The 16777-nt window shown below is 47.0% G+C and overlaps 1 protein-coding gene across 1 annotated transcript in view; it reads left to right on the top strand.

The window, feature by feature from the left end:
* Positions 1-15352: 15352 nt before the first annotated feature.
* The window catches only part of MST1 (macrophage stimulating 1), a 165501-nt gene continuing 164076 nt past the window's right edge, over positions 15353-16777 (top strand). Inside the window, exon 1 of the mRNA XM_029599661.1 lies at positions 15353-15542. Coding sequence (XP_029455521.1) covers positions 15479-15542 — 64 coding nt within the window. The 5' untranslated portion in view covers positions 15353-15478. The remainder of the gene's footprint in view (positions 15543-16777) is intronic.

Below are 16777 nucleotides of genomic sequence, written 5' to 3'. Positions count from 1 at the left end.
CTACTGCATCAAACAGCATTGAAATCTTACTATGGCTTACATAGTAAACTATTTTGTTATGGCAATAAAGCTAGTAAATTATCTCAGTTGGTTCATAGCTCCAAGCCACAACACTTTATTTGTCACATGAGAAATAGGCAAAATGTTGTTACTGATATTGAGGAAATTTCAGATATTTTGATACAGTTTTATTCAGACCTATATTCAGCCAAAACTCGGGGTGAAGATAGGGAGAATTTATTTAGGAACCTGCCATTGCCTTAGTTAATGGAATCACAGGAAGGTAAACAACTCTGCTTTCTCCAAGCACAAGCAGGATGGTAGTCTTCACACATGGGTGAATCCCTAGCTACAGGCTGCTTCTCAACACAAGATACAGACACCCAACCAGGTGCCAACAGGCACAACACCACCGGTGCTGTTGGTAACAAAGGGGGAGACAGCCTGAACCCAAACGGGCCCTAGCTTGGGAGAGTTGGGTTATACACCTCAACTAGGTTCCTGAAGACAGACTGGCCAAACCTATTGTCACATTGGTCATCCATATCCAGACAGTAATGAGATCTGAATGTGTGGCGAGCACTCCACGTCACAGCCTTGCAGATCTCCTCCACGGGAAGTGCTCGCTGCCATGGCTCTGACAGAATGAGCCTTAACATGACCCCCAAGATGCAGTCCCACCTGGGCATAACAAAAAGAGATGCAATCTGCTAGCCAACTGGATGGTGCCTGTTTTGCAATGGCAATGCCCAACCTATTTTCATCAAAAGAAATAAAAAGTTGGGTGGACTGTCTATGGGCTTCTGTCTGCTCTAGATAGAAGGCTAAGGCTTGCTTGCAGTCCAAACTCTGCAGTGCTCATTCACCTTGGTGCTAATGGGGCCTGGGAAAGAATATAGGCAGGATGTTTGACTGGTTAAGATGGAAATCCATCACCACCTTAGGCAGGAACTTAGGGTGCATATGCAAGACCACCCTGTCATGATAAAACTTAATATAAAGTGAATAAGTCACTAAGGCCACCACCAAAAATATGACCTTCCAAGACAGGTACTTCAGGGTCACAAGTGTGCAGTGGTTCAAAAAAGGAGTTTCATCAGTTGAGCTAATATCATGTTGAGGGCCCAAGACACAGTGGGAGGCCTTTGGGGAGGCTTCAGTTTAAGCAAGCCTCGCATGAAGCGTACAACTATAGACTGTACAGAGATGGGCATACCATCTACACCTTGGTGGTATGCGCCAATTGCACTAAGATGAACTCTAATGGTCTTTAAGCTAGCCTCCAATATGTGTAGGAGGTAGTCAAGCAATTTTTCTGTGGGGCAGGAGAATGGATCTAGTGCCTTCTGCTCACACTACATGGAAAATCTCCTCCATTTCAGTCTATAGGTCTTTCTAGTGGAAAGCTTTCTAGAAGCCACCAGGACCCAAGACACATCCTCTGAAAGATCAGGCAGCTGCAGGATTAGCCTCTCAACATCCAGACTGTGAGTGACAGGGCCTGGAGGTTGAGATGCCGTAGCCTACCTTGATCTTGCGTGATGAGATCTGGGGAAGTCCCCAGACTGATAGGTCTCCAGATGGACAACTCCTGTAGGAGTGGAAACCATATCTGTCTTGGCCAATGAGGAGCTGAGGATCATAGTCTCCCTGTCCTCGCAAACCTTCAAGAGAGTCTCATACAGAAGATCCTTGCCCCAGAAACAGGCGAAAGCATCCAAGGCTAGTTTGTCATCTGACCTGTACAGAGAGCAGAAGCAAGGCACCTTCTTGTTGCAAGGGAATGTGAACAGATCTACATCTGGGCTCCCCCAGAGGCAGATCATCTGATTCGCTACCCCCGGTCCAGAGACCAATTGGGGGGGTCTGAAAGCTTGATTCAGCTTGTCTGCTACCACTTTCTTCATCCCGACCAGGTACATGGCCCTGAGCACCATCCCATGGGACAGAGCTCACGATCAGATATGGACTGCCTCCTGACACAGGAGGTACGATCACGTGCCTCCCTGCTTGTTGACATACCATATAGCTAATTGGTTGTCAGTGTGCATCAGGGCAACTTTGTTGGGACAGCTGATCTCTGAAAGCCCATAGTGCATATCTGATCACCTGAAGCTCCAGGAAGTTGATTTGATAAGAGTGTTCCTGGGCAGACCAGAGACCCTGAGTGCTGAATCCATCTACATGAGCTCCCCACCCCAGGGTGGATGCATCTGTGGTTAGGACAATTTGGGTAGAGAGGTTTTGAAAAGAGATCCCCCATTTCAGATTTGAAAGTACCTGCCACCAGAGTCCCGGAGAGATGGGTTGACTTGGTTGCAGTCCTGGAGGCTGTGAGTGGACTGGCACCATTGTGACCTCAGGGTCCATGTGCCAACATGCCAAGAGAGCGTCATGGATGGTTGCGGCTATATGGCCCAACCACCTCAACATGTGCCAGGCTGACACCTGCTAGATCTGTTGGATCTCTTCCACAATGGTTGTCGAGGTGACTGCCCTTGGGTGAGGCAGGAAGACCTTGGTCTGAGCAATGTTTAGCAGGGCTCCTATGAAGTCCAATTGAAGTGATGGGCTGAGATAAGACTTTGGGTAGTTGAGAATGAACCCTAGTGACTCCAACACATGGACCTGGTGGCCCCTGCCTGAGACAAACTCTTGACCAACCAGTTGTCCAGAAACAGGAAAACATGCACTCCCAGCCTGCAAAATACCATGGCCAGGTATTTTGTGAAGACCCTTGGGACTGATGCAAGCCCAACACCCGGTACTGGAAGTGCTGTTTCCCACAACAAATTGGAGATACTTCCTGTGACCAGGGAAGATCTCAATATGAGTATATGCATCCTTTAGGTTGAGGGAGCATAGCCAGCCCCCTTTTAGCAAAAGGGGGATCAAGGTGCCCAGGGAAACCATCTTGAACTTTTCTTTCTTTAGAAACTTGTTCAAGGCCCTTAGGTCTAGGATGGGACGGAGTCCTCCTGCTCTCTTTGGAATCAGGAAGTACCTAGAGTAAAATCCCCAGCCTCTTTGCCCTGGTGGTATGGGCTCAACTGTTAAGAGGGAGGAGAGCTCTGCTAGTAGTACTTCCTGATGCGCTACCGGACCCCAAAACGGGCATGGAGGGCAATTTGGCGAGACTCCCAATAGATTCAATTAGTACCCAAGACAGACAATGGATAAAACCCACTGGTCTGAGGTTATACTGGGCCAGTGGTTCACAAAGATCCGCAGCCTTCCCCTGACCAGAGGGCCCATCATCCCGGGTATGGGCAACTAGCGAATGCTCCCTGTGACCAGGTCAAAACCCAATCCCCGGAGTTGACTGAAGAGCCAGCTGGGGCTTGGGGACTCTCTGCTGCCTAGGATGGCTGTGGGAGCCCTGATGGTGTTTACGGGAGCAAGATGTCAGAGGATAGTACTTCCTTTGACAAAAGAAATACTTCCTTGCCCCGGTTTTGCTGGCCTCATAGAAGACGACAACGGGTCTGGAGTACTGGCGGATAGTTGTTGGAAGGTTTCATGGCTGGACCGGAGCGTCCCTCACCCTCTCTCTGAAGAGATTCTCTCCAGTACACAGCACATCTGAGTCATTCCTATTACTCTGGTCAGAGATCTGAGGCCCACAGCCATGCCATTCTATGGCTGCCGATTCCCACTGCAGAGACTCTCAATGCCACCTCGAAAACATCGTAGGTCACACGGACCTCGTGTTGTCTGCATTCCAGGCCCTTATGCTGTTGAGGCAGCTGTTCGGCCACTTCCTGCACCTGCTTCCAGATGTCCCGCAAGTACTGACTCATGTTGAGCTGGTAGGCAGCAATGTGGGCAATGAGCATGGTGCCTTGAAACACCTTCCTCCCAAGAATGTTCACTGCTCTATTGTCCTTCCCTGGGGGCACTGAGAAATGAATCCTAGATCACTTGGCCTTCTTGAGGATGGATTCGACCACCAATGACTGGTGGGGCAGCTGACGCTTATCGAATCTGGCAGCCTTCTAGACGAGGTCGATCCCGTCTGCCTTCTTATTAATAGGAGGCACTGTGAGGGGTGTTCTCATACACTCAGCAGCAACTCCTTAAGAATCTTGTGTACCAGAACCATCACAATCTCCTTAGGATGCTCCTTGGAGAATCTCAAGCATTTTATGCCTGCATCCTCCTCTGTCAATATCTGAAACAGGATGGCTTCCGCCATCACCCTCACAAAACCTGCAAAGTTTAAATCCTCAAGCAGAGACTTGTTTCGCCCCTCTGGAGGCAAAGATTCTGAGGGGAGAACCTCAGAGCTTTCAGAGGAGGACTCCAAAGCGTCATCCCCCCAGGGGTCATAGGGTTCCTCATCCTCACTGTAAGCCACAGGGGATGGGTACCTAGATGCTCGACCTTCATCCAAAGTGCAGGCACAGGTAGAATTGGATGGGAGTGGCAGGCCTTGGCATATCTGCTGGCCTCAGTGGAGCTTCCTCCTTGGAGGAAACCATCAACAACCACCGTATCAGTAGGGGGAGGCGGGGCACTGATACTCTCCCAGGAACCTCAGCCAGCTGGGTCAGTAATGCACCAATGAGCATATTGAGCTTCTCCAGTAGTGCTCTGAGGATGGGCAGCACCAGGTCCAGTGCTATCTGTGCCACAGGACCGAAACCCAGCAGCGCCTTGTCCACCCTAGCTGGACTCAAACCTCCAGCTCCTTTTCAAACATTGCTGATGCCAACACTGCTGGGAGGAAGGAGGGGTGGCCAGATCCTCTTCGTACCTTTGAGGTGGATCGGTTACTGGCATCAGGACCAGTGGAGACCATCATGGACCCCTGGTAGCAATGGAAGATTGGCATTCCTTGCCATAGGGTCGCTTTGGAGGCATTGCAGCAAAAGCTGGTGCATCCTCGTGCCTGGCACCTTGCATCGACGAGGACCGGTGCCAATTCTACTTCAGCATCCCTCGATGCTTGGCCCAATCCATCAGTACGGCTCCTTGGTCCTTTGATGCTGATGGCTCAGACCTCTTTGACCTGAAGAGCTTCTCCATCTTGTCAAGTCGAAGCCGATGTCCCTTCAGGGTCATCTAGGCACATAAGCAGCAACCCCAGAATTCATGAGATGCCCCCAGGCCGAGGGCACATCTCTTATGTGGATCTGTGATGGATATGATTCTCTGGTATCGGGGGCATCGCTGAAAACCAGACATGGCATTGACGGACAAAACAAAAAGGGGCATAAACCGAAGAAGATTCAAGGAAGATTCTATATTATTGCTTTGAAGATCGTTTGTCTCATTTTCTGTCCCTCCTGATGCAGCCACTGCGAAACAGGGCCCGTGTCAGGGGACAGACCTGTGACTTTAATTGGGAATAATAAGTTTCACAGACAAGACTGCCTGACGATTCTGTATCATATAAATATAAAAATAAAATTACTATATGCATTGAAGGCATATTTTGTCTATAGATGAACTTGTGTTTTGAACACACTTTTTTCGTTTGCGGTTTACCTTTCTGGTGTATTTATATCCTCCGCTATTGTGTTAGTTAAGAACATAACAGACCATAAAGAGAAGTGTACCATCAATGACTGTGTTGGAGATATGGGCCTCTGGAACATCTGTCTGGGACTACCAGCCCAGGGGTTGTCCCCAGGCTACAAACTCCCTCTATTATTCTTTTCCTCCTTTATTGCAGTCCACAGGCCACAGGTACCGGGGTACAGTCCACTGAGAAGGAGATTCAACCTCTGGGGACAAAGGCAAACTGGAGGGGGGGGGGGGGGGGAACTAACACACAGTCTCTCTGTCTCTTTCTCTCTCAAATGTACTCACTATTAGGATGCCCTTGCTTTATGGGCACCTTTTAGTCTCACAAACGACACAGAATACTGCAACCAAAAATATATTCAATTAGCTGCAAAATGTCTTCAATTGATCTTCACAAACTTAAAAAAATGCACTTCTGATCTCACTCCTTCACAGCTGAGTTAGTCCATGCAGATGGCTGGCACTAGGCTAAGTCCTAAAAACTGCAAAAAAAACCATCTTTCTTTTCATGGGCAGGAGTGATGGAAAAAATTCCTCCAAACTAAACAGAAACAATATATTTTAAATTATTCCTCTCACTTCTCTACTAGCAAGTCACTACTGTCCCTCCTGGTAGTGAAGGCAAAAAACCACAGCTCTCTTGCCCTGACCCTCTTCAGACAAGGGAACAATTCTCCTGAGGCAGGAGCAGACTCCACACAAAAATCTGCTTCTCAAAACTCTTCTTCCACTCCACTCCCAAAGTCACGCTGTGCAAGACTGGGGGGAGGGGGGGGGGAAGAGTGTGCGGACTGGTAAGAAATAGGCCTCCTCCCCTGCATCAGGCTGTGGGGCTTAAAAAATGGGAAATCTACTCATTAATCATATGGTGCAAGAGGGTCAGATGCCTCCCACCATGCTGCCAAACACCATAGTGCTGCCAAAACCAGGATAAGATCTAAATACTGCATCTTATAGGCTGATCTCCTTATTGAATCTGGATATAAAAAGATTTATGCCAAACTGTTAGCTGTTGCACTTCCCGGCCGCGTTGGCTCCTCCAACCTCTCCTGGCACCAACAGAACCCTGGTCGAGCATCTCCACCGACTTCATCACAGACCTACCTTCATCAAAAGGTCACAAAGTCATCTGGGTCATCATTGACCGATTTTCGAAAATGGGTCACATCATTCCACTCCAGAAACTTCCCTCAGCTCCTGAACTGGCTAAACTCTTCCTCAAACACATCTTCCGCCTACACGGGCTACCCAAAGAGATCATCTCAGACCGAGGTCCGCAGTTTGCCGCCAAATATTGGAAATCCTTGTGCAAGAAATTTGAGATTACTCTGAGTCTGACTTCCGCCTATCATCCCCAGGCGAACGGCCAAGCAGAAAGAACAAACAGGTCCTTAAAAACCTTCCTACGTTCTTACGTTAATGACCAGCAGGACGACTGATCCAACCTGTTACCCTGGGCTGAGTTATCCCACAATACTCATGTCGCCTCCACCACCTTTCTCTGTGGTATTTGGCCGCCAACCACATCTGCCCTTACCAGTCCCACTCTCAGTGCCTTCACCTGTGGCCCAGTTGACGGCCCAGACGATAAGACTGTTATGGAACCAAGTCAAAGAAAGGCTGGGCCAGGACACCGTGCGAGCTAAGCGCTCTACCGACGCACCACACTCTTGTTCCGACCAGGACAAAAAGTCTGGTTAAGCACCAAGCACATCAGACTGAGACTTCGCTCTCGACTCGCCCCCAGCTTTATTGGACCGATCCCTATCATTCGTCGCATTGGTGCTGTGACCTATCAGCTACGACTTCCGGAATCCATGGGTATCCACAACACCTTCCACGTCTCCCTGCTAAAGCCATTGGTGTTATCATGGCCTTCTCGAAGATCCCCCTGCTTCCATTCAACTCGAGGCCGAACCAGAAGATGTGATGCAAGTTAAAGAGGTCCTCGACGTCCGTAGACACAAAGGCCATTGGGAGTACCTCTTGTCGTGGGAGGGCTTCGGACTAGAGGAGAACTCCTGGGAGCCCTCCCACCACAACTACAATAAGAAACTTCTCCCCGAGTTCCATCGGACTCACCCTGAAAAGCCCAGGCCGGTAAGGGGGAGGCCTAGAAGGGGGGGGGGTACTGTTGCGCTTCCCGGCTGCGTTGGCTCCGCGGCTGGGCCCGTTCACCTGGCGTGACCGTCTACCAGCTCCTCCCTGACTCCCAGCTCCGCTCAGCCACAGCTCCAACAAGCGTCACCGGACTCTCTGCGGCCTACTCCCTTGCAGCTCTCCTCACGCCAGGGCTCGGTGTCTCTTTGGTGTTGGCCGTGCCCCCTGGCGCACGTACAACTCTCGCTCTCATAAAGATCCTAGCGCAGGAAAACCCCGGGCTACGCCCATTCCTGACATCACGTAGGCTTGGTATATATACACCAGCCTGGCCCCTAGCTCGGGGCCTTGGCAGTCGGGTCGTACACTCCGGTATCTCTAGTTTGCCTTCCTGTGTTCCAGTGTTTTGCTCATGTGTCTCCTGTTCCAATCTCTCTGTTCCAGTGTCTCCTGTGTCTCCAGTTCCAGCGTCTCCTGTTCCTTCGTCTCTCCATCCCTAGTAGTACCCTTCGGACTGATCTCACGGTACTGACCTTTGCCTGTCCTGACCTCTGCCTGGAACTCAGATTACTCTTGTCTGCCACATGGAACCAGGCCTCCTGCTTGACCTGACTACGCCCGGATTGACTTCTGTTACCGACCCTGCCTGGCTGACCATTCTGCACCAAGACTCTGGCCTTACTTCTCGCTATACATTCGGACACTCTATTTTGGCCTCCTGCGACCTCTGGACTTCCTTGTCTGAACACCAACCGCGCACCCTTGTTCGTGGTGGGCACTCCCTTGAACTTTCTCTCTAGGAGACCCTGCAAGGCCCACCTAAGACCAGGCGGTTCAGGTAACCAAGGGCTCAACCTGAGGGAACCCCGGGTTGCTATTGGTGAAACTCCAGCTAGCCTCTGTCTCCTCCTGTGCTCTGCCTCCTGGTGGCAGGCGCTCTCTGGGTCTGACCAGAGCGTAGTACCAATCCTGCACCAGGCCAAGGGTCCACTCCCAGCACAACATTAGCCAATAGATTGAAATATATTATTCCTAATTTTATTTCCCCAGAGCAATCTGTGTTTGTTTTTAAGAGGTCATCCAATTCAAATATCCGTCAATTGTTATTGGCCATGGAATTCAGCATTTATTCTAGACCCATAGATCCTTTAGTGGTAAGTTTCAATGCTTAAAAAGCATTCAAAAGGTGTCCTGGACATTTTTACATTCTGTCTGACTAAAAATGGTTTTGTGGGACCAATTTACATGGCTATAATTCTTATATTCTAGCCTGACAGCATTTATAAAATGTTAATGGCGTAAATTCACCCCATTTACCATGGCCCAGGGTGCAAGACTAGGTTGCCCTTTATATCCAAATTTTTTTTTTTTTTTTTTTTTTTAACTTTGGAGGCACTTGTTAGAGAATTAAAAGACGACATTTGAGTGCAGGGAATGCCCATAGGTGTTGAATCCTTGAAAAATTTCTTCGAAGATGATATGTTAATAACCTGTTGCGTTCGTGCCTGTTCTTGCCCTCGCTCAACCCTCTCTACCTCTGAGGCGACTCCCTTCGGGTCTGATGGACAGATGCCGCTGTGGCTTCTCCTCACCATTTCTTCCTGGAGTCCCTGGGCTGGCCTGAAGCTGCGGATCCGCCATGTTCCAGATGACGTAGGGCGTGCGCTCCGAAGTTTGTACCAGCAAGGGCGCGAACCTCGGGGGCATCCCCCCGTAGTGACGTCATCTACTTCCAACATAAAAGGTCTTCGCTTATGCTTACTTAGCGAGTTAGCAAGGACTCCGTTTGGACTAGCTTCGGCTATCCAAGACTACTTGCACTCTAGGGGTTTGATTGCGGGGATCATTCCGACCTGCTTCATCTGCCACTGCTCTGCCTCTTTGAACTTACCAGGGGTACCCGCTCCTCGGGGGCCCCCGATCTCTTCTCTTGTTTTAAGTTTGCTAAGATGGGATCTGGTACTCGCTCCGAGGGCTTACGTCCCTGAACGCTCAGAAGACTCCCTACTGCCTGAAAGCGATCGTAGACGTGAACATTGTGAGTTTCCTTTCCAGTCGCATATAGGAACCGTTACTCGCTCCTTGAGGGCCCATGTTTCTAGAACTGAAGACTCTCTTCTGTCTAAGACGCTATCGCAGGTACGGAGATCGTGAGTTATTACAGATTGCAGATAGGAACTGGTACTCACTCCCCGAGGGTCTATATTCCTAAAACCTTACGAAGACTCACTTCTATTTCAGAAGTTATTTCATAAGGAAACAAAAGAATAGATGCCCAAGAAAGTCTTTGCCAATTCTTTAATAGGTGGAGACGTATAAGGTAAGTTAAAATTGCCCAACTCAGGCCGGGTTTCGCCACATTCCAGTGGCTGCCTCAGGGGCTACAAATGAACATATTTATTTCTTTTTGGTTCTTAATCACATTCTGTTTCAGTTTTTGCATTGCATCTATTTTCTCATGTCAATACACATTACCTTTTAATGTTAAACAAACATTATGCATTTATTCAACCGGAATACTGCCTTTAAAATTTAAGACTCATGCTTTAATATAAATGTTCAACATGTAGGGGTTCCCTTCATGTAAGACTATTTTAAATTAATGATGGTTGAATTGTTCCAGCAAGCTTATACATACAAGTTATTGCATTTCATTAATTTTTCAATTTACTGTACATTACTTTTTCAGTTTTTATTTTTTATAGCTGCCATTATATAAAGTTTTTTTTAAAAAAGGGTGCTCATCTCTCACACTTCAAGAGCTGAGTACAACATACTGCTACCTTACAGTCTACGCTCAACTGTTGCTAACATCTTCTTCCTCAGGAATTGTATCATAACCATTGTATCATAACCGTAACATAACCATTTGCTGTATAGTGGGCCTACACCTCCCTGGAGGGAGGTGTAGGCCCACTATACAGTGGGCCTACACCTCCCTCCAGGGAGACTCTCGTATATCAGATTGCCACTCTGTACGGAGATTCATAACAGATACTATTTCCTCCTCTCTGGAAGAACAGATCTTGATGGTTGCTGACCTCTCCTCTCTGGGGAGCAACTCCATAGCAGCTCCTATTACAGATTGCTACGCAGCAGTCCTAACCAATAACAGACTAACTCCTAGCAGACACTCTAACAGATTGATCTTTCTGCCTCCTGGCGGGGTAAGCCATAACAGACTGCTAACCCCTCTCTTCTAGAGGAGTCAGATTACAACAGATTGCTACTCCGCCCTCCTGGCGGGGAAATCACTAATAGATTGCTAACTCCACCCCCCCCCCCCCCCCCCCCCCCGGGATGATCGACACCAGATTGCTAACTCCGCCCTCCTGGCAGGGTGATCGCTAACATAACTCTGATGAAGGCATGTTACTCTCTGCCCATTGTATTACATACCATCCAAGAATTTGGACATTGTTCAGGCCTACAGTTAAATCTTGATAAATCAGAGGGCTTGTATATTAATGGTCAATTGCAATCTCAATGGCCAAATTTTCCCCTTAGTTGGGCTAATCCTCTATTATACATTCCAATCCGGCTCAATGGTACCCTTGTAATGTTATGCCACTAATTGGCAAGTTCCAGCAAAAGTTGGAATCATGGCAACATTTTCCAATATCTCTTGTGTAGGGTGGTAGTGGTGAAAATGGTTTTGAAACCTAAGCGTCTCTATTTACTCATGGCTCCATTCTCTTGCGAAAAGATCTACATCTGATTCTCAAATTTACTTAATTTTTCTGTTAAACCGTAAACCTCAGTTGCACTGTCTAAGCTTATGGCTTTGGCTTCTTTGCTTATTTCCAACTTTCCATGATCTGGGCATTTCTGTGTTCTGGGATATCTTGAAAAGTCGGTTCTCATGAAAAGACATCAGAATTTGCTCTTGACCAAAAGCTGTTTGGTGGCTAAGAAGTGTATTTTAAAAGTTTGGCTCGATGGAACGGGCCCTCTGCTAAGTGTTTGGAAACTGGCTATGTTGGAATTACTACTTTTGGAATATCGCTCTATGAACCCTTCATGTTTTAATTCTTTTACCAGCTTCCGAGCTACCTAGAAGCCATTTTCCCTGGTGCTTCCTGCTAAACTCTGGGATAAACTTCAGTGAGAATCTAACCTGCACGTTACTAGTTCATACACATCTAATACGCATCCTATATGTAGTTATTGTTTTTGCTCCATGGTAATGGGGAGGGGGGGAGGGGGCAGGAAGGTGAATGTTACCTTTCTTGATTTGGGAAGTTCACATAGTAGACTGTTCCACAGTGACGTTTGTATCATGTGGATGTGTCAGTGCTTTTTAGGCTTTGTCTATTATTCCTGTTGGTGATACTTTTTCGCTGTTCGTGCCTACTGGCTTACAGAGGCACTAGTTTTGTTCGATTGTCACTTACTGTTGTTGCTGGAAATTGAAAAATCTAATAAAAATACAAAAAAAATTGGAAATCAGTTCCACTCTTCTCCACACCCCAAAACTGCAACTCAAGTGCCATACAACAACTGAAAAAAAATGCCAAACTTCTCCTCATGCTCTGCCTGCTTTCATTCAGGCTTGCTAATCAGTCCAGGCAGCCTGACAGGAAATACCTGCAAGGGATGATCTGCAAACTACTCCTACCTCTGCCTAGTGTGGCTGGGCTTTGCAGGTCACTAATAATTGCTCCCATGTACTTTTGCCAGCAATGGTCAGTGGGAGGGGGTTTGGATATTCTGCATTCCTCCTCTGCCATAAGCCCACCTTTTTGGGGGAAGACTTGTGTGTGATATAAAAATCCCCATGAACATACTCCGTTTTCAGTGGGTGGAAGGAGATTGGCAAAAGAAAGGAGGAAGGAGAGGAGCTACAAATGGTGATGCCCTCATCCTTGGGGGTCCAGTGACCTGAAGGAGTGCTATTGTATTTGAGAAGGTTTTTGGAGAAGGGCATCCACCCAGGATCCCAAGAGGCTGCATCAAAGGATCTTCTTGTCCAGGTTACCTGTTAACAGGGTGAGAAGAATTTATGGTTTAAAAAGAGAATCAAGAGACTTCTGAGAATTTGGATTACAGTTTGACTTGTTGGGAACCTGTTAGAAAAAAATCACCAAGCTCAAAAATATCCTCTCTTGACCTGCCTATGCTAGAGCTTCACTCTTGTTATCCTACTCTGCAAGGGGAGGATACGGAAGGTGGCGTGAAAGAAGGGAGAGTGGTGAGAAGATCAAAAATGAACAAGGAAACCATTGTTTAAATATTTTTAAACGATTTATTTATAAGGCAGACAACACTCAAAACATGTTCAGTGTCAGCATTAATTGTGTGAATCATGTACGTCAACCTTAAACATGCACAGTGCACCATAACTTCCCCCCTTATCACCTCTGTTCAAACCAAAGAACATCAAACGCATCTGGATTTCTCCTTAGATTTCCAATAAGGCTCCCATATCTTTTCGTACATACTGGTTGTCGTCTGCATTAATGTGAGTTTTTCCAGCACTGCCATGTCATGCACCTGCTTATCCCATTGGACAATTGACTGTGTTGATGTCCAGTATGTGGCAATTATGTAACGCGTTTGTATGTTATTTTTGATCTTTGTGATTTTGGCCTGGATTCTCCTATTTAAAATTAAACTTGTTATTTTGAACATCATGCTGGACTCTTATTTCCCCCTTTGCCCAGTGCACTGGCTGAATGAATGGACAGTAGTTTGATTTTTCTCTTTCTATCCATATTGCTAATTCTGGCTTTCTTGCTGTCATATTGGACCCTCTTGCTCGTACTAGGGATTATCCAGCTGGAGTGTGAGTCCTTGTCTTCAATAGTGACTGACTGTGCCAGGGGCACAGGAAGATAGCTTCCCATCCAACCGAAGTTGGACCTGGACCCGTAGCCCCTCTGGTTGATGCTCACCGCACAAACGGGGAACCCACTACATTAGGGACAAGGAAAAGAGTTAATGGGGACCTAGAGGGTCCCTACATATGCACATTTCTATTTATATCTGATGGTCTTTTTATTCTGTCTTTGGGGAAGGTCTGTCTGTCTTGCACATGTGTCACTGAGATGAGGTAGTCTACTAGTGTGTAGTTTCTGGGTAGGGATCTATAGCAGCTGGCTTATTCTGTTTTCCTAAGAGGAGGTGTATGGTGTAATATTTGCAGTGTTGCTTTTTCATTGGTAGAGTTGTTATTGTTCGAGTACTGGTAGTTACTGCTGTTTTGGTATGGGTTGTTTACTATATTATAACTGTGATTCAGTTTACTCATGGCTTTGAGGGCCAAGCTTATACCTAATGCACAGTACAATAGGCCATATAGGTTCCAAGTGCTAAGGAAGTAGACTCAGGAACAATGTTAGGGAATATTTGCTCAGAGAAAGGACAGTGGATACATGGAATACCCTCCCAAAAGAGGTGGTAAAGACAAGAATGGTAATAGAATTCCAAAGGGCATGGGATAAACACAAATGTGTTTCTAATGGTAAGAGCAGGAGTGGGCAATTCCGGTCCTCGAGGGCCACAAACCAGTCAGCTTTTCAAGATATCCCTAATAAATATGCATGAGAGGGATTTGCATGCACTCTGCCTCAATTGTGTGCAAATCTATTTCTTGCATATTTGTTAGGGATATCCTGAAAACCTGACTCGTTTGTGGCCCTTGAGGTCCAGAATTGCCCACCCCTGGGCTAGAGGATGAAATGAAAAAAAAAAAAAAGGGATAACTTTTTGTTAACTTAAGATGCAACATATCTGAATGGGGCTGACCTGCACAGAGTGGTAGCCTCTACTGAAGCAACTTGCTGGGCGGACGAGGTGAACCATTTGGGTCTTTATCTGCCCTCTATTATGGAATGGGGATAGGTAGAGAGATGGAAGGGGCAGAATGGAAGATGAGAATGCCCTTTCCAAAATCCTAGACCTGCCTTTGTGTGTCTTGTATGAAATTCACTCAAATTACTATTTACATGTATAGTTAAATTGAAAAAAAAAAACCAGGACAATTGTGAATCCTATTTTTATTTAAACAAGACAAAAGACATTAAAAAAACCCCCACACGACTATTCTGTACTGTATAGCAGGACATCTGGCCATCCTAAATGGACTACATTTTACTAAAGGGACTGGCCTGTCCCTTTTGGTTTCCCTCCAAATTCTTCCAAGTCCTACTATGCTGGGGCACCTTCCTCTGACCTCCTCCTATTTGTTTTCTGAAGCTGGAGCAGTCATACGGTTTCCAGTAGATACCACTGCTCACTACTAGTGATGCAACAAATCTTCCGTTAGCTGCAGAATCCAGCCTACACATCTCCGCTGCCAAACCATGGCGGAGGGAGAGGCGTTTAGCAACCGGCAGACTGCCCATTCCCGAGGCACGAAGCATTGCATAGGCTCATTTCAGGAATGGGGATAGCCGGAACAGTGGTGGAGCGGTTTCAGAGACGAGCACAAACTTCAGAAGTCCCTGCTAAGTGAAGTGTTTGCTTGCTGCATTTTATCCTCCTAACTGCAAGAAGGAGCTTTCTCCTGAAATGCTGCTTTTTGAACCCTCAGCCCTAATAAGCTTATGTGAAGTTTATTCTTTGATTAAGTTCTAAACTAAACTGAGTTCTGTTATTTTGTAATTCCTGGCATTGTTTTTATCCTTAACAACTCCCCATTGCAACATGAGCTGGGGCATGGAGAAGTGCCTGTTAATGTGTCACTGGCAGTAAATATTTGGAGAGCACCAGAATGGGGGGAGAGACAGTCAGAGCACAGGTCAGCTCCAGACAGGCCAGTGATCTGTGTGGAAGCCCAGCCTGATACGGAATAGGGAGCTTCGCCCCAGGCATCCTGCAGCTCTACTGCGCTGACTTGACTGGAAGCATGTGGTATGGCATCCGATTGCTGCTGGCACTGGCACTGTGCTCCCCCAGGGGTCTCACCAGAGGTAAAGCACTCTACTTTCTCCTCCACTGGGGCCTCGAAGGAAGGGCATTCTGTTTCCTCCTCCTCATCCCACCTGGAGTCTCAGTGGAGATAAGGGCACTCTGCCCCATGACCCCTGGTAAGGTGCTGTGTCCCTCACTCTCTAGGGTTTCAGCAAAGGTAAGGCACTGTGTTTCCCTTCTCCCCAGGATTTCACCAGAGGTAAGGCATTGTGCTCCCTCTGGCCCCAGTGTCCCCCCCAGAGTTAAGATGCTGTGCATCTGCCTCCGGCTCTCTAGGGATAAGACACTGTGCTCCTCAGCCCTTAGGCTCACCAGTACCTCCAGCTTCCTGGCTTCTGGGAGGTTGTTTTTTTTTTTTTTTTTATTATGCTAAATCTCCAGGACAGATTGCTCTGAAATCAAGCTTTGGATAGGGTTATAGAAGACAGTTTTCAAAGCCGTTTATCTGGATAAATTGCATTGGCTGAAACTTACTCTCCTCTGCCCTGCTAAAAGTACAGCAGCTGGGTCTTATAGAGGCATTCTCTGGGGCATGTTAAGATCAGAAGAGTAAAACAGCACGCGTGCATTTGGTTTTCAAAATGTATGCACACTATTTTACCCCCATCCCTCTTGGCTGCAGTACAGAGACACTTTTAACACATATTTTGCGGCTGCTCATTTTCAAAAAAAAGGAAGAACGTAGGGGTAGTTACCCTTTAAGATTTGCTGCTAAGTAATTGGGATAAAAGTGCCTGTGTATACTGCAAACAAAGCAGACTGATCAAAACTGCCCTTGCATCTCCCCTTCCTCCCACCCAGAGGAAGTAAAATCATAGTAGTGCCATCCTAATGGTGTACTCCTCTTATGGGAAGGAAATGTGTAGGCCCTTGTTTAGGAATGTTTATTAATAAAATGCTCTTTAGTCATTATTGAAAGGGAAAATGCTGACTAAAATAATATAAGATCAGCAAAAATCTTTCTAGCATGCTGTTAATTGTTAATGATGTGGGAGAGGTTCAAATGCTCTAAAGCAAAAAAAAAATTGCTAACAATTGTGGGCCTGCAGATTAAGACGGAACAATGGTCATTTTTAAACAGGCGCGCGGGCACACACGTGCGTGCGTTTGCCGGCTCGTGTCCAGAGAAGTCCATTTTATAACATACACGCACATGCTACAAAATAGCCTGGATGTGCGTACTTGTGCACACAATTTTAAATGGACACGTGCATGTGCGCGCAGATCCCATATC

This window comes from Rhinatrema bivittatum, chromosome 4 (assembly GCF_901001135.1).
Source record: "Rhinatrema bivittatum chromosome 4, aRhiBiv1.1, whole genome shotgun sequence".
NCBI classification, from domain to species: domain Eukaryota; kingdom Metazoa; phylum Chordata; class Amphibia; order Gymnophiona; family Rhinatrematidae; genus Rhinatrema; species Rhinatrema bivittatum.
The sequence above is the reverse complement of the archived record's forward strand: the minus strand, read 5'-3'. Positions and strand labels throughout refer to the sequence as shown.